Consider the following 18,534-nt stretch of genomic DNA (forward strand, 5'->3'; position numbering starts at 1 on the left):
ATTGGTACACTATCAATTCCTCTTAAAGTGATTGGAATTAGGCTTTGTATTGATGTATTCTCCTTCCATGGACACTAGGGTTTGGTTGGATACATAATCATGTGCCTCTTAAATGTGAAAGATAATAACATAATCACTTGATTTCTCTAAGCTTTGCCTAGTCTCAATCTTTCATGTGTTTGAATTCACATCAATGAATAGCAAAGTATTTGTGCATGTATACCTACATCATGGGAGTGAGGAAATTATGGAAATTTGAGGTGTAAATGGTCAAAGAGCTAAATCACATGTTTATGTGTGTATATATATATCATGTTTTAGTGCAAATCTATCTTGATTTTGGCTGTAAAAACTATCCCCTTGTACCTTAATATTGTTGAGGTTTCGGACTGAAAAACAGAGCAAACGACCGCACGTGCAGGGCCCACAGCCGCACGTACGGGTCTCACAGCCGCACGTGCGAAAACAGGGGAAGAAGTGAGGTGCGTTCTGCTAAAAAGGTACGTGCGGCCCGCACGTACGGTGCACCTTCCCGCACGTGCGACCCAAGGTTAGGAATTCTGTAATCTTCTTCTGCCCTTCTCGACCCTCTGAATGTGTTGTTATGACCGTTCAATGTTCCTGTAATGTATTTAATTATATGAAGCGTAACGAATCAGATAATGAGAAATAAAGAGAAACTAAAAAAAAGTGATGTGCTCACGAATTGTGTGCTATGTGTAGGGCATCCATAGGAGAGGACCATTATTCACCCGCATCACTGTGAAAAATAATAGCGTAATGATATATCTTTTGTTGCTCCTACATTTCCGTTTATAAATTATTATACCTTGATTATACTTAGCGCGTTGGAATCACTGTACTATGGTTTAGGTGTCTCTGATTGTGAATGGTATAGTGAGATGAGTCCCACTAGGATCCATGTATGTTATTGATACAAATTACGTTTATTGCTATGGAGTACGTCATGTGAACTAAGTTGTGACGGAAAGAATTAAACTACGACATTGATATGGACCTAAGGCTGTTCTGATATATGATTGGGCCCGAGGCCGTTTTGATATATGATTGGGCCCGAGGCCGTTCTGATATATGATTGGGCCCGAGGCCGTTCGGATATATGATTGGGCCCGAGGCCATTCTGATATATGATTGGGCCCGAGGCTGTTCTGACATATGATTGGGCTCGAGGCCATTTTGATATATGATTGGGCCTAAGGCCGTTCTGATATATGATTGGGCCCGAGGCCGTTCTGATATATGATTGGGCCCGAGGCCGTTGGTAAGTGTGATCACGAATAATGTTGAGAAAGATGTAAACGAGAAAGAGTGCGGTGTTATGCCTCTTTGAATCTAAATTATTCACCTGATTCATTGCACTTTATTGTTACTCATTGAGCTTCGCTCACTCCGTATTTTATTTTTGTGTAGGTGATCAACCGAAGACCATCCTTAGGTCAGCCTCAGAAGTTCTTTTGTGAACCTGCTAAGTCAAGCCACCTGAGATACGCCTCTGTGTTGAGGTTTTAGTCTTGTGTTACTAACGTTTTTGTAGTTATTTAAGTTTATGAAGATGTGTGTGATATATATATATATATATATATGGGTATGTTAGTGTGGTTGCATTAGTTTAACTATTTCAAGTATCATGTATGCACAGGCTCAACGGACATTATCATTAATTTTGTTTCCGCTTTAGGCCCCAATATGAGTTGAACATTATCAATAATATTTCAAAATTTTGTTTTGAGGACTGAGTATAGGCCGGTCATGACCTGGACTTTTAGGGGCAGGTTCAGGTCGTGACAATAGGAATTAGTCTCATTGGATCTCTATATAGGATCTTATCTAAAGTTCTTACTAATAGACTTAAGAAAGTTATACCTGGAATTGTAGGTGAAGCTCAATCTGCTTTCATGAGTGGAAGGAATATTTTCAATGGGGTGTTGATATCCAATAAGATAGTTGATTGGTGGAAGAAACGAAAGAAGAGAGAGATGATTCTTAAATTTGATTTTGAAAAGGCTTATGACATTGTAAATTGGGAGTGCCTTTTTGCTTTAATGTCAAAGTTTGGTTTCCAAAATAAGTGGATCAGATGGATGAAAGAGTGCTTATCATCAGCAAGGATTTCAGTCCTTGTTAATGGATCCTCTACTGTTAAGTTTAATCCAGAAAAAGGCCTTAGATAAGGGGATCCATTGTCACCATTTCTTTTTACATTGTGGCTAAAGGTCTAAACATGCTTTTCCAAAGAGGCAAATCACTGGGTCTCATAAAAGGAGCTATAATTGGTCATAGGGAAGTCACTATCGGTCACCCACAATTTGCAGATTATACAATAGTATTTTGTGAAGCAGATGGGCATGAAATTATAATTATAAAAAAGATCTTGAGGTAATTTGAAGTGATATCTGGTTTCAAGATCAACTTTCATAAAAGAAATGTATGTGGGGTAGGGGTTAATGATGATGTGGGGAAAAATTTTACCAAACAATTGAACTGCAAGTGCCAAAAATTACTTTTTATGTATCTTGGGTTACCTCTTGGTGCAATTCGGAGGAGGGAGAGTACTTGGTTGCCTGTGATTAACGAGTTCAAGGCAAAATTAGACTCTTGGAAAATGAAGCTTCTATCATTTGGAGGTAGATTAGCACTTGTTAAAGTAGTGTTGTCATCCTTACATATCTATTACCTCTCAATTTTTAAAATGCCTGAGAGTGTAGCAAGAGTTTTAAATAGGATTCAGGCCAAATTTTTGTGGGGAGACCCAGAGGTAAAAAAGAAATTGCACCTGGTAAAATGAAAGGAGGTTACAAAAAGTAAGTGCAATAGGGGTCTGGGAATAAGGAAATTGACGGTAGTTAATGATTGTTTGTTAGCTAAATGGCGGTGGAGGTATGGCTGTAAAGACATGGCATTGTGGAAGTCAATATTAATTAACAAGTATGGCAGCACATGTGGGAGATGGATACCTTTTACTGTGAAAGGTGAACAGAGGTTGAAAGTCTGGGGTGATGTACTTAATATTGCTGATAGCAACACTTAATTGTTCAATTTTTATGTAGATAACTGTGATGTTGTGGTGGGAAATGGTATAATAATCAGATTTTCAGAAGATCATTGGATCGGTAACAAATGTTTCAAGGAGGAGCATCCCAGGTTATATGAGTTGTCAATAGAGAAAGAGGTTTCCCTGTATCAAGTGGGTGAAAGGAAAAGAATCACTTCAAGATGGGACCTGAATTTTAGGAGAAGATTGTAGGCTTTAGAGGAATCAGAAGTGGAGAGACTCATCGATGAGTTGAATAGGATTACTCCAAGAATGGCAGATAAAGATGATGCTTTAGTGTAGAAGGCTTCATCATCTGGTATGTTTAATGTTGCTGTAGCATCACATCTGGGCAAGATTTTGATGACGATGGGTTCATTTGGAAGAACATCTTGCCACCAAAAGTGCAATTTTTTGGTTGACTTGTTTGGAAAGGCAGAATTAAATTAAAAGCTTATCTTCAAAGAATTGGGATCTTGAATCATGATACTAGGACTGAGTGTGTGTTTTGTAATGGGGAAATGAAAACTTTAAACCATGTTATGTTAGTGTGCCCTGTTATTTGGAAAATTTGGACAAATCTACAGACTTGGTGGGGTATGTAATGGGTATCACCTCATCATGTTGAAGGTCTGCTAGATTGGTGGGCAGAAAATAATATTTTGTTCGTAAGTTAGAATTTTGTAAAATACAAGCGATGTCAAAATTGTTGTTTCTCCGTTTATAGTGAAGACGACAACATTAGATTAGAGATACACAATAATAATATACACGATTTATATACTGACAAAGAACTCTCCTCATCTTCTGATAACAGGATCCTGAATAGCGACCCTTCTGCCCAATATTCCTCTACCTCGAAGGACCTTCAAGAACAGGAAAAACCACTTAGGCTAGAAGTCTCAGACGACACGACTACTTATCAGGCAAAATAAGTTTCAAGGACTATAATCAAAGATGTCATCTACAACATCATAGATGACATCAAATACTCGACAGTCCTAACCGAACTAATGAAAAATTTAGTAGGTTGCTAGAGAGACTTCCATGTATTTGTTAAATTCCAACCAGATCTCACTATTAGAGGAGGAATTCCTTGTATTATATTAACTAATGGCGACAGTAGTTGGTTAGATTCAATGTCTTCAAAAATAAGAGAATGGTTTGATGTAAATGTAACCACTGTCATGATTAATGAAAAATTTTATTAATTTTATTTATATAACCATTCAAACTTTTATTTACTTACTACATTTCCCTTATCATTAACTATTACATCTTTAGATTCATCACTGCTTTTTACACTCATTATTACATTTCATAAAATATCAAAAAATTCTGCAGGGTCCATAACAACTGATCCTCTCTGATTAACTTTGTCTTTCCTAGAAGCACCAACCTCTAAAATCGACAGACCAGGATCAACATCATTAGCACCATCACCACCTCTGCATACATCAATCTCAGACAAACTCAGACGATTCATGTGTTCATGAATAACTGAACCACTTTCTTCAAAACCTCCTAACAACAAATCTATTCGCCTCTCCAGCAAACCCCAGACATAGTCTATGTCAAAATCGGAATAGCCTTGGTTGGAGCACAATGCCACACATCAACATTACAAATAAAAATACATAAAATTATAATTCTAAACAGTCTTAAAGTACATTTGACTCCTTAACATAATTTTGCATTCTTTTCCACTAACAGTAGCAGCCACTGAATATATGGCACCCTTCTTAATACTTCCAACATTTCCCAACAACGTATCTTTGTTGTCCGTCCAAACATCAACAAGGAAGAATCGGTCCACAACCTCTATTTCGTAACGAACATACTCTTGGTCCTTGCCACCAATGAGCTTGAATCTCATTTTCTTTAGCATCCGAAACCTGTCGAACTGGTCAGGATCAACAATCCATGTGTCAGGATTACCCTCAACAACTCCAATAAATATCTTGTCTGGTGTAGGAATGGAATCTAATGAACTATTATCACTTATGACGAAAAACAAAACGTGGTGGACCACATCTTCCTCTTTAGCCTCTTTTCCCACTGCAAAAGAAAATTCATCTTTGCCATCAGATGTTTCTAGTACCAAATAAATAGCAAAAATGGCTCGTGAGTAAAGACGAAGATTTCCCATTCAAAATAATTCAAAACCATAATCATTTTCCCGCATTTGCTTTATGTCACTCATACTGAAAATATCTTTACTTTACAACCACGCAAACCATACAAGTTGACACATGTATAACATTATCCGGCAAAGGAATCAAAAGTACTCACACTACTCACACCTGGGCCCGGGTGTAACTTCCTTTTAACTACATCTATACACGTGTCCAGAAGTACATGAATGGACAAACCAGATCAGCGCGGAGGGGGGGCTGGTAATATTAATACAACGCCCCCCTTCCCCAGTCACACCAACTCACTCCATTCACACCAGGTTTTTTAACTAATAGGGAGTCATTGTATGGCCGTTGTGAGTTTACTATTTACCACTACAAAATGCCTTGCTAAGTCTCTTTCCGTTTCTATGCCAAGAATGTTTTCCTCATCCACCTACTATGCCCTTACCTAAAAGAACAACTCTTAGAACTCTTCCAATCCCTTCTCCAACTAGCCTGTTAGCCGTATCAAAAGTACTGGCCCGAGTGTGACTTCCTTTTAATAACATCCATACATGTATCCACAAGTACATGAAATGGAGGGCCCAAATCAGTGCCGGAGGGAGGGGTTCATGTGGAGGAAGACTGAAGACAAAATTAGGAAGGCTATCCCATCGGCTACTTTCTGGTCTATATGGAGGATGAGGAATGATTGTGTTTTTAGTGGGAAACAACCTATGATGGTGGAGTTAAGTGAGCTGATAAAGATGAGAGTTGCATTATGGTTTAAAGCTTATTCAAGAGATTGTTTCTACTCGATGCATGAGTTCGTGAATAATTTGCAACATGTAAGAAAGATATTACGTTGGAGGTTGGGCTAAACTGCCAAGTGGTGGAAGGGTTTACTTGGGTGGAACGGTGTGTATGGGTTTTCTTTTTCTTTTTTGGTTTCTCACCAACTTGAGGTCGGTGCTTGCTTGAATCGTGTAGGTCCCGTAGTGCCAACCTAGTTGGGATTAAGGGGGTTTCATTATGATGTGTACAGCACTTCCTCGCTTTATTGATGTATTAATTATATGTGTATGCATTTTCATCAATAAAAGCTTCTCTTTTGCTGATCAAAAAAAAAAGTGGGTGTCAATTCTACTAGCGAATTTTCTTTATAAGAATAAGGGTAATAATCTATAATATTTTCTTACTTATCTTATACAATGGTTACCTGTTTGTTTTTATCTAGTATTATATTCCAGAATTCATTTACAATTTCTAATAGATTGTCTTTATGCTTTTTGCTAAATTCTTTTTATAACTAAATTAATGTATTATTTTGTTCTATTATTATTTGTAGCGAAGCGTTATTATTTAAATTAACTAAGTCTACTTATTCAATATATCTAATACTCGTATAATTTTATTGACAAGAGTAAAACTAAATTTTGATACTAATTTAAATGTATAATGAAATAATAATTTTTACAGACAAAATGGAAAGTTCAATTTTTTTTTTAAAATAAAATCTTAATTAAATAGGGTCTTTTACTAACTTATATTACTTATGGGCTTTATATTTTATTTTTATAATCCTTTCAAGGACTAAATACATTTGAATTAAATACTTTAGTGAGTTATTTTGAGGCGTTGATTAAAAGCTGACTTTTTGACTTTTTGGCTTTTTCACTCGATAGTTTATGAATTAAATAGATTTTGATTCAGTTGTCATTTGGTAAAAACTTTTTTAGTTCAGTTTTTTGAGTTGGGACTAAAAATTTGTTTGGGTTATCTTTTTCGACTTTTGCGAGAGAAAATGTGAAATGATTATAATTTACGCATGATATTTTATTTTATTGATTTATTTAGCCTATTTTATCTTTTGTATTATTTTAAATCTATTCACGAAGTCGCGAGTTGATTCTCCTTTGCAAACTAAAATCTAAAATCTATTCACGAATGGAATCTAGTGATTCGAAGTTGAATCTATTCAAGTTTGTGACATCTGGGACACACAGGATTCGTTACTTTAGTTTGTTTGTGTATTGTCAAATTTTGATTGGTTTGTATGTTTTGTATATTTTCCAGTTATTGTTGGTGATAGTCAATTGAATATTTTAGTTTCAATGTTTATATTATGAGTAATTTAATTATTTAAAAATAATGAGTGAAAAATAAAATTATTATAAATTTAATGTCTAATTAAGCACAGCTGCCTCACTTCAAATAAGACAACATTTTTTTTTTTTTTCACCAGAACTTTCTATTCAGTTTATTAAACATACCAGAGAAGACAAATTCACTTTTTCTTATTTCCCCTTCATTTCCTCCGCAATTAATCAATCATATCACAATGAATATATGTTTCGACCATTCTATGTAGCTCGAAACCGCGGCTCGACACCAAAACGACGTCGTTTTGATGTCGATTTTTTTTTTTTTTTTTCTTTCTTTCTTCCCTGGTTTTGTTACAGAACGAAGAAGAAGAAGGGAGAAGAAGAGAAGGGAGGAGGAGGGAGGGGAGGGGGCCATAAAAACCGGTTGGAGGAGGGGAGGCTAGGCAAATGACGGTGATGTTGCGACGTCGGCGGGGCTGGGCAGACGACCGGGGCTGGGCGAGGCGACAGTCTGCTGCGACGATCGGCGACGACCCACAGCGACGAGCCCTCTCCTCTCTCTTGCTCCCTCTCTCCTCCTCTTCCCTCTCTTTCTCCCCTCTTCTTCCATTTTCGAGCCGTTTCGAGCTCGACCCTATCGAGCTACGAGACATTTTCGTATATGTTTTAACCCCAAATCAAAACAGCAAATCCACATGGACGAGCTAAAGTAGATGCAACAAAGACATGGAAGACAAGATTTGACCCCAAAAATCAATGATGATATATTATATTAAAACACAATGAAAATCAAAGAGGAACTTCTCTGTACGTTGAAACTCACCAACTCAAATCATGTGCACGAACTGCTTCTATTCAGAGTTAGGATTAACAATTAATAAGGTTCACTGGCTGAAATGCTTAGCAAAACCTTAAATCGACCAAAGCACTTATAAATAATTACGCGTACAGTTACAAGTACATGATGAGCTGAAAACAATTATTTCAGATCAACTAAAACAACTATCTCTAAGAACTCAAAAGCTGGCATTCTGTCGTCTTATAAGTCCTTCCGCACAAACTTAACACATTACAAAGACTCGATTTAACAAATTATTAAAAATAAAAAAGGAAAAATTACATTATGGTGGACGTGCACGTGCACGTGCACGTGCATCAAACGGCAGCAGTTGGTTCAGCCAACCAATTCCATACTTTCACTTGACCTGTTCCATCACCAGTGAAAAACAGACCACCTGGACCTATCTGTATGGATCGAACCTCCTGTTTTGCAAATATCTTTCCCCTCTCAGAAAACCTACATCAGTGTAGAACAAAGCTTAATTCAAATTACAAAACAAGAGTAAACAATTAGGGCAAAATTCACTTTACCCCCTTGTGGTTTTGCCTCAGAATACTTTACCCCCTTATAGTTCAAATATAGGCAAAGAACTCCCTTATGATTTGGACTAAAGTGCAAAGCTAACTCTGGTAAAAGTCTAGGTAAAATTACCTAAATACCCCTTTCTCTTTCTCTCTTGTCTAATATATATAATTTTCTATTTTAATCACATATTTGACAAATAAAATCATGGTAAACTAAACACCTTAATTTATTACCATAAAATTACCTTAATCTAATTTTTAACTTTTAATCCAATTTCTCACTTTATAACAATTTAAATTAAAATGAAATTAATTTTTTTTTACATAAAAGATGACAATCACGGTTAGGGTTTGATTAGAATTAAGATGGAATTTGGAGAATAAGATGCATATGAGGATATTATTGTTCAATTTTAACTTTGATTTGGGATTTATTGCTCACTCTCAATTTGAGAGCTTGACACACCGTCCGTTATCTTTAACGGAAAAACTAAGGTCGCATTTGATTGTGTTTGGAATTGTGACTCCAATTAAAAAATTTTAAAACTCATAACCAAACCAATCTTTTCAAAACTCATAACTTAATTCAAAAACTATTTTCAAAACTCTATTTAAAAAAAAAAAAATAAATAAAAAAAATATTTTTTTATTTTATTTTTTAAAATTATTTTTGGAATCATGATTTGAATGTGAAATAGTGTTTTGAATTATGAATTTTGAGTTGAGTTTTGAAAAGAGAAAATTTATTTGATTATGAGTTGAGTAATATTTTGAGTTTTAAGTTATATTTTGGATTTATTTTTTTAAAATATTTAAAAAATTTCTTAATTTTTTTTTTTTGGGTAAATATTTTACATTTTAAATATTTATTTATTTATTTTAATGTACATTATATTTCATACATTTGTGTGCTGTATTTTTTTAAAATGTTATATATATATATATATATATTTAATATTAAAAAAATTATTTTTTTATGTTAAATATATAATTTTTATTTTAAATATTTTCTATTTTTTTATTTTGAATATTTTATTTTATTATATAAATATAATTTTAAATATTTTAATTTTTTTTGTTATGTGTTTGATTACGATTTGAATATAAAGTTTTGAAAGTAATGTGAAATTTCGAGTTATGTGTTTGGTTATGAGTTTTAAAAATAATTTTTGAATTGTGTTTTGTTACGATTTGGGTGTGGAATTGTATTTTGAATTTGAAATATTAAAATTAAAAAAATTAAAACATTTACAAAATAAAATAAAAAAATATTTAAAATAAAAAAATTGAAAAATATTTAAATAAAAAGTATATATTTAAAATTAAAAAAATAAAATTATCTTTGACATTTTTTAATATTTCAATAAAATAAATTCAAAAAATTTCAAAATACAACTCAAAATTCAAAACTCAAGATAAAATTAAAACTCTTTTCAAAATTCAAAAACTTTTTTCAAAACATTATTCAACTAGACAAATTTTCTATTTTCAAAACTTAACTCACAATTTCACACTTAAATCACAATTCCACACTCAAATCATAATTCCAAAACTATAAGGGAGTTCTCTCCCTATATTTGAACCATAGGAGGTAAAGTGTTCCAAGACGAAATCACAAGGGAGTAAAATGAATTTTGTCCAAATAATTAATCAACAGGAATTTACAACCAATGAAATATGAGTAAATTATGCAAATAGTCCATGTAGTTTACACGAAGTGTCAATTTGGTCCCTGTAGTTTCAATTTACTCGATTTTGCCCCTTAGTTTAACGGATTATGTCATTTTAGTCCAATAAATAATGATTAAGTTAATTTAACGGAAGGTCAAACAATGTGTCAATTTGGTCTATGTACTTTACACGATGGGTCAATTTGGTCCATGTAGTTTTAATTTTCTCAATTTTGACAGGGATTAAATTGACACATTGTGAAAAATACAAGGACCAAATTGACATATTGTTTGATGTTCCGTTAAATTAACTTAACAACCATTATTTATTGAACTAAAATGACACAATCTGTTAAATTAAGGGGCAAAATCAAGCAAATTGAAATTGCATGAACCAAATTGACACATCGTGTAAAGTACAAGACTATTTACATAATTTTCCCATGGAATAAAATAGTAATTAAATGTCAAAACTCACGATGGTAAGTCATAGACGCGAACAGAGTTGTCATTGCAAGAGCACAGTACGACTGGCTTAGCTTCCGAATCATGCATCCCACAGAGGGTAAGCAGTCCCTGCAGCAGGCAGGTTATACCATTAAACAACCCCACATTTATTTATAATAACAATAGCTATAAGACATAACTTTAGGCAAAGAAGCACTGACACAGACAGACAAGCATGACACAAACATGTTGATATGAAAATTTTCAAAAAATTTTGGACACAAATATATAGTTATAAAGATAAGCAATTTTTATATGTAAATATACTACTAATTTCTACAGTCTAAAGGAGAAGAATATGTGCAAATTTACAATGTTTTTCTTTATCATTAAATTTCAAGTTACTTTATTCAAACTTCTAATATGTTTCATGTGTAGTGCTCCCAAGTATCTAATGTATGTCCGAATCTAGAATTTTTAAAAATTGTAGGATATATTGGACGTGTGTCGTTAGACTTTAGTTAAACACACAAAGAACCCAATTTACAAAAATAGAAGAAAATGATGCCGCAAGATTTTCTAGAAGAAATGTCAGCAACCAATAGGTAAACACATAGAGAACCCAATTTACAAAAATAGAAGAAAATAATGCCACGAGATTTTCTAGAAGAATTGTAAGCAACCAAATGTATTAGTATATCCCTTACAGACCAAGAATACCTATTAACGACATGAACATGACCATTTCTAGCATAAGAAACGCTTGTCGTAACATTTCTAGCAGCAGGCAGATTATACCATTAAACTACATTTATTTTTAATAACATAGCTACAAGACACAAAGAACTTTAGGTAAATAAGTAGTAACCAAGTTTGCAAACATAAAATGATATTTCCTAGAAGAAATGTAAGCAAAGCAACCAAATGTGTTTGTATCCATTGCGGACCTGGAAACTTCCTATTAACCCCATGAATGTGGAGAGACCTCCACGTGCTTGTGTGCCTACCTAATTGTAGGACAACAGAACTTATTTTATTTGAAACATAGAAGAAAAAATGGGAAGTAGTTATATGTTTCTCTACAACTTCAATGGTCGTATGATATAGTCCGGACTAATAACTCCATGAATGTGACTATTTCTAGCATAAGAAACATGTGTCAAAACTCTAAACATATGGAAGAAATCCCCTCCAGACTTCATGGAGATACACATTAACAAGTTCCTAAAATCTACCAAAGAACAAAATTTTGTTTTGTTTGCATCAAAATGATCGTGACGTATTCATTTCCTAGAAAACTGACAAGAAACATCACTGAAAAACAAAATTTCAGTTTTCATCAAAATGCACCAAAACACTACGAAACATTCCAAAATAATAAGTTGTTTCCAGGCCTATTATGAATATCTAACAAAAGCTATAATTTTATTTTTCTCTTTTTGTTAAAGAAAATATTTACAAACAAATAATATTCTTAAATTAGAATCTAAGAAACTAAAAAGAGAAAAGATGAGAAATAGAGAGAGCAAGAGAAACAAGAGAGGACATGGTTAAGTCAATTGTTTCTTTGCTATTACAGGTACCCTTTTTTAAGTAAATGATATCAATGTTACTTTCTTTTTTCCATTCGTACTAAAATCTAGCATGATTAACTCTTTAAACACCTTTTGGTTATGAGATTCTAATATTCAGCGACTTTTATTGAACATTAATCTTAATTTTTTTAACAAATAAATAAAAAAGTAACCTTTTTTGCCCAAAGGAACTCCCACACCTTGGAAACCCCTTGACCATTGTTTACTACTAATATTTTGTATTTTTGATATTTTGTTAGACCTTATTTGGTTGGAACCTTACCCACATTTAGAATCACATCATTTGCGCATGATAAAATTAATTTGTTTGACATTAATATAATGGTTCTCAGTTTGCATTGCAATTTATTTTTCAAATAATCCACTTGAACCCTTTATGTAAAATGATGTGCCGACTGTAGACCTTAAACATATCCAATTATTTAAGGGGCAATTTCACTTTTTCCTTTTAACTATTTTCATTTTTTCTATATCATCCAAACCAAACCAAACCAAACCAAACCAAGCCAAGCAAACCTTAAGTCTCATGAAATGGATCGGCTACATGAATCCTTCTTCTCCACTCGACTATATCAACGGCTATTTGGTTAGTCAAATTCAGAAGATTCATATCTCTATTTACTACAACAGTCCACATCAATCTAGGTATGCCTATTCCCCTAACACTTCCATCTACTGTCATTGTATTCCATCTTTTCACTACTGCCTCTATTGATCTCCATTGCATATGATCAAACCATCTTAATCTATTCTCTCTCAACTTATATTCTATCAGTACTACTACCTATTCACGAATATACTCATTCTTAACTCTGTCTTCTCTAGTCTTACCATACATCCACCTTAGCATCCTCATCTCAGCAGTACTCATCTTATCTACATGTTCTTTCTTAGTTGCGCAACATTTCATCACATACAACATCGTTGGTCTAATAGCCGTTCTACAGAAATTTCCTTCTAGTCTTGTGGGTACTCGTTTATCACACAGTACCTCAGACACACTCCTCCACTTAAGCCACCTCACATTAATTCTATAGATCACATTCGCTCCAATCTCCACAGCAATTGTGATAATCAATCCTAAATAACAAAAATGTTCACTCTTATGTAGTGCTTAGTTCTCAATTCTCAATTCTCAATTCTCAATCTTCACTTCTCCTCTACTTCCATTGTTATTATTACTAAAATTACATTCTATGTACTCTGTCTTAGTTCTGCTTATCCTAAAGTCTTTAGATTCAAGTGCTTCTCTCCAAGTCTCTAAATTAATGTTAACACATTTTCTAATCTCATCCATTAACACGATATCATCTGCAAAAAAACATAAAACACGGCACATTATCCTGAATATTTCTTGTCAACTCATCTATAACTAAAGTAAAAAGATAAGGACTTAAGGTTGATTCTTGGTGTAACCCCACAATAATTGGAAATTCACTTGTCTTTCCAGCGAGCAATCTAATAGTGGTCATCACACCTTCATACATGTCCCTAATCAAATCAATGTAACATTTTGTCACCACTTTCTTCCCTAGCACCCACCAGATTATATCCCGAAGCACTCTATCATATGCTTTCTCAAAATCAATAAAAACCATATGAATGTCTCTTTTCTTTTCTCTGTACTTTTCTATTACTCTTCTCAAAAGATAGATCGCTTTCATTGCTGATTTACCAGGCATAAATCCAAATTGATTCTCTGACACCTCTGTCATATCTCGCAATTGACGTTCCATCACTCCTCCACACTTTCATTATATGACACGTCAGCTTGATTCCTTTATAATTGTTGCAATTCTGAGCATCTCTTTTATTCTTATAAATTGGCACTAATATACTCTTCTTCCACTCCTTTAGCATTTTTCTAATCAACAAAATATTGCTAAATAACCTAGTCAACCAAGCAAACCCTATTTTTGTCCAAACATTTCCGAGCTTCAATAAGGATATCATTGGGTCCTAAAGCCTTATTCGATTTCATGTTCTTTCAACTTTTTAAGTGCAATCTCCACTTCAAAATTCCTAATCCTGCGATAGAACCTATAGTCTTAGTTTTCCTTATTACTAGCTACTTCCTCCCCTTTTGACCTTCTTCCATGTTCCTCCCCTTTTGACCTTCTTCCATGTTCCTCATTTAACAACTTCTCAAAATAGTTCTTTCACCTAATCTCTTCATCCTTCACCAACACCTTAGCGTCTTCATTCTTAATGTACTTAATCTGATTAAAATCTCTTGTTTCCTCTCTCTTATCTTAGCAATTTGTATTCTCTTCTCTCCTTCCTTACCATCTAGTCTAGTGTATAGGTCTTCATTGGCTTTCAACTTAGCCTCTCACTACTTTTTTGACCTCCTTATTGGCCAATCTATAGCTCTTAAAGTTTTCCTCAATTCTATCATTCTACTACTTTTTAAAGCACTCTTTTTCGTCTTTACCAACGCTTGAACCTCTTCCCTCCACCACTAAGTTTCCTTATAGTTGGGTCCCTTTCCTTTCAACTCTCCAAGGACTTCCCTTGAGATTCTCCTTATAAAATTGGCTATCGAGTTCCACACAATATTAGCATCATCTTCCAAGTCCCAAGTACCTTCTTTATCAATTCTATTCTTAAATTTTTCTAGGTTATCACCATTTAGGTCCCTCCATCTCGTCCTACGATGCCCACTATCCTTCCTACCTTGGTATTACCCTTTCAAGCATAGATCTAGTACCAAAATCCTATGTCGAGACGTCATGCTCTCTCCAAGAATCACCTTACAGTCACTGCATTTTAGACGGCCTACTTTTCTTACTAGAAAGTAATCTATTTGGCTAATAATTGATCCACTCTTGAAGGTTATCAAATGCTCCTCTCTCTTATATATAGTATTGGCCACCACCAAACTAGAAGCCAACACAAAATTTAAAATACTCTCTCCAGCCTCATTTCTATCACCAAAACCAAACCCACCATGCACCCTCTCATAACCTAGTTTGTCTATTCCTACATAGCTGTTGAAATCTCCACCTATAATTTGGTTCTCTCCTACGGGTATCTCCTGTAATTTGGTCCCAAAAATTTCTCTTAGTCTAATCATCTAATCCTATTGTCCCGTATATACTAATAACATTCACTATATTCTCTCTAATAACTAATTTAACTAACATAATCCTATCACCGTTACTAATAACCACAACCACATTTTCTATAAGACTCTTGACAACTATTATTCTTACCCCATTCATGTGTCTATCATCGCCACTATAATATAATTTAAAACCGATATCCTCTATTTTCTTAGCTTTCTCACCCATCCACTTAGTTTCTTGTACGCAAGTTATACTAACTCTCCTTCTAATCATGGCATCTACCAATTCCATAGTCTTACCAATTAAAGTTCCTATATTCCATGTGGCTACCCTAAACTTATAGTCTTGAACTAGCTTCTTTATTCGAGCTCGTCCAGAAAAATGCAAAAACCTTTGCCCATTTTTCACCGTACCCAGACATCGATGCAGTGCCCCTTACTCACTTTTCGAAACACCCGAAGGCAGGCGCAACGCGTCACTTAAGGGGAACGACCTAGCATTTAATCAATTCAAAGCAGGATTCATTTTCATAAGGGATCTGAGAGGCTTTTTTACATGTTGGCTATCAGCTACCTAACACACCACCCTTCTCCAATTGGAGACGCTTGTCCCAATCAATAACGAAGTCAGTCTAACCTAACGAGCAAAAAGATAATTTTACAATTTAAACAACCTAAAAATTACATAACCAAACACCCATCTTCCTACTAACACTATATTAAGACAACTTGCACCATAAAACCAAACATCCATATTCTCTTGCGCCCCCTCCTTCCCCCGCGCCCGCGCCCGCGCTCGTCTCTCCCTAATTGTCACATGTTCCCCACCTGCACTTTGGTTCTATGCATGAATCACTGACACTTCAATTCTCGGTGTCTTAGCCATGTCGGACACATATAGAACATGCACATGATGGGGACACACTGAGACACAAGGGACACGGTCATATTACAATATTTGGAAACGTGAAGGTTAAATTTTACAAAAAAATATATAACTCATATCAAACCATCAACAACACAACACAAATCTAACCACAGTTGTGAAGTTGAGAAACTAACATCTAACTATATCCCTAGAGCCTAACGCAACATGTATCTAAGCACTTGTTGATTTATATGTAATTTGTTTTTATGTTAAATTAGTGTTAATGTTCATTAATTTGATTGTTTATGGACATAATTAATTATTACATAGCATTAGTTATATTTCTGTACATTTCCAAAAAAAATGTTTAACAATACACTGATACGATCCTTGCAACCTACAAAAAAATCTTTTATAGTTTAGATTTTTTTGGGTCGGTTATAGTTTAGAATTCAAGAATAGCACAACCAATGGTGCCCTTCATCAAACCTGTGAAAAAATTCTGCCTTGTGGGCTCTACCAGGGAAGAGATTATGGAAGCACCTCAAGCTCACTGCCACTCACCACTAATGTATTTTCCAGAGCAACGCCGTTCACGTCCAAACAGAACTCCCTCCTTAATTATTTATTATTCCCCACAGAAATAGCTGTAAGATCAACAACTTGCATCTCCAAACAGAATAACTCCACCAGGTACAATTGCCAAACACCACTAACCAGACCAAAAATCGTACCTCACACTTCCCAAGATCCTTCTTATTTGCACAGTCATTGACAATAAAAGAGCCATACTTCTAAAGGACTTGCATGATGTACTACAAGATATTCACTTCAATACATCAATCCAAGCAGAAGTAAGACACCCTGAAGAGTTCAAATTTCTAAAAGATGGTTCCCATCATGGTTGCACCAGTAATTTGTATTTATAAATGCTGCAACCAGAAATTATGCAGGAGACCATAAACGAAGTACAAAAAGACTATTCTTAAATAGTCCAAATGGAATTATGACTTTCTAACATTGACAATGAGTCAATGACCCATGGTCCATGGTTCTGTTTGATAGATGCACATACTGGGCCCCTTAACTATCATGGCTAACACTCCCCCATTGCAAAATATTGGATTTCTATCCACACTATGCCTAATCTACGGATTCAAATAAAAATCAGAATTCTCAATTCCCTACTATGTCTAGATGATAAAATTATTTTCAGGAATGAGCAAATCATGATGATTTGTCTCTATGTCCCGTTCTTTGATGATGCCATGAATTGGATTCATCAAAATCCTAGGAGAGGACATACTTTGATCACTCCTGAAGAGGATGCAAGAACTATGAAACGCAAATGTGCAACTGCTTCATAGAATATCATCAGAATTAAACAATTGAATCAATCAAATCATGGATAACACAACATTTCAATTATGACATCAGGTAAACCTTTGGCCACTCCAGAAGAAAATTCAATTCATGAAATATATGTTAGGTTTAAAACAATTCTAGAAAAAAATATATATATATCCTTCACACTACTTCTGGTTAGAATATCGGTTGCCAATCATGCAGACAGCAGATCTCAGCTTAAGACATTCCGGAGGCAGTTATCATGACAAAACAGGATCTTTCTCTTTCCATAAAGCAACCATGAACTATCATATTTCCACAGGAATTATCTCCTCAGCCAATGCTCGAGAGTTAAAAAAATAAATAGAAGATCAGCTAAACAACAGAATGACAATAGCACTTTAACCAACAAAGCATCCTTTGATGTTAATATAATGACGAACAACGAGTTAGTTCAGCATAGTGAAGTGACAACATTATGGCTTTTCTGAAAGGTTATGTATGGAAGGAGCAAAACACCTCTAAAAAGATGGTGTCATGTCGGGCACTGTGTGGGAGACAAACATGACAAGACACTCATCACAAACTTCTTGACACCTCTCAGACACCATTCCAAACATGTCTTGTCATTTCTTAAAAATTTCTAGACTCAGACATGCTTGAGACAATTGAGGAACCCCTCTCTATTGTTCAAACCACATGAAACACATTACAAGTTCAAATAAAATAACTTGGAATCTAATGACAAAATATATATATAAATTTATAACTATTAATTTTTTTTTTTTTTTTTTTTTTTGGGGGGGGGGGGGGGGGGGTGGATAAAAAGAGGATTACAAGACATCAGAGAACAAGATGTCCTCCAAAGAAAAACCAAAAAAGAGAAGAAAAAAACATCTCA

The 18,534-nt window shown here is 34.5% G+C and overlaps 1 protein-coding gene across 2 annotated transcripts in view; it reads right to left on the bottom strand.

Annotated features, from left to right (window-relative positions):
• Positions 1 to 8,174: 8,174 nt before the first annotated feature.
• LOC114268301 (zinc finger CCCH domain-containing protein 48) overlaps positions 8,175 to 18,534 on the bottom strand; it is a 29,396-nt gene continuing 19,036 nt past the window's right edge. For both annotated transcript variants that reach the window (XR_014336811.1, XM_028209435.2), the window contains 2 exons: positions 10,788 to 10,885; positions 8,175 to 8,571 (listed from right to left, as the gene is read on the bottom strand). Coding sequence is in view for 1 of the 2 variants with exons in the window: in XM_028209435.2 (XP_028065236.2) it covers positions 8,430 to 8,571; positions 10,788 to 10,885 (240 nt within the window). In the remaining variant the exon portion in view is untranslated. The remainder of the gene's footprint in view (positions 8,572 to 10,787; positions 10,886 to 18,534) is intronic.

The sequence above is a fragment of the Camellia sinensis genome, chromosome 1 (genome assembly GCF_055761805.1).
Source record: "Camellia sinensis isolate YWXY chromosome 1, ASM5576180v1, whole genome shotgun sequence".
In the NCBI taxonomy this organism is placed as follows: Eukaryota; Viridiplantae; Streptophyta; class Magnoliopsida; order Ericales; family Theaceae; genus Camellia; species Camellia sinensis.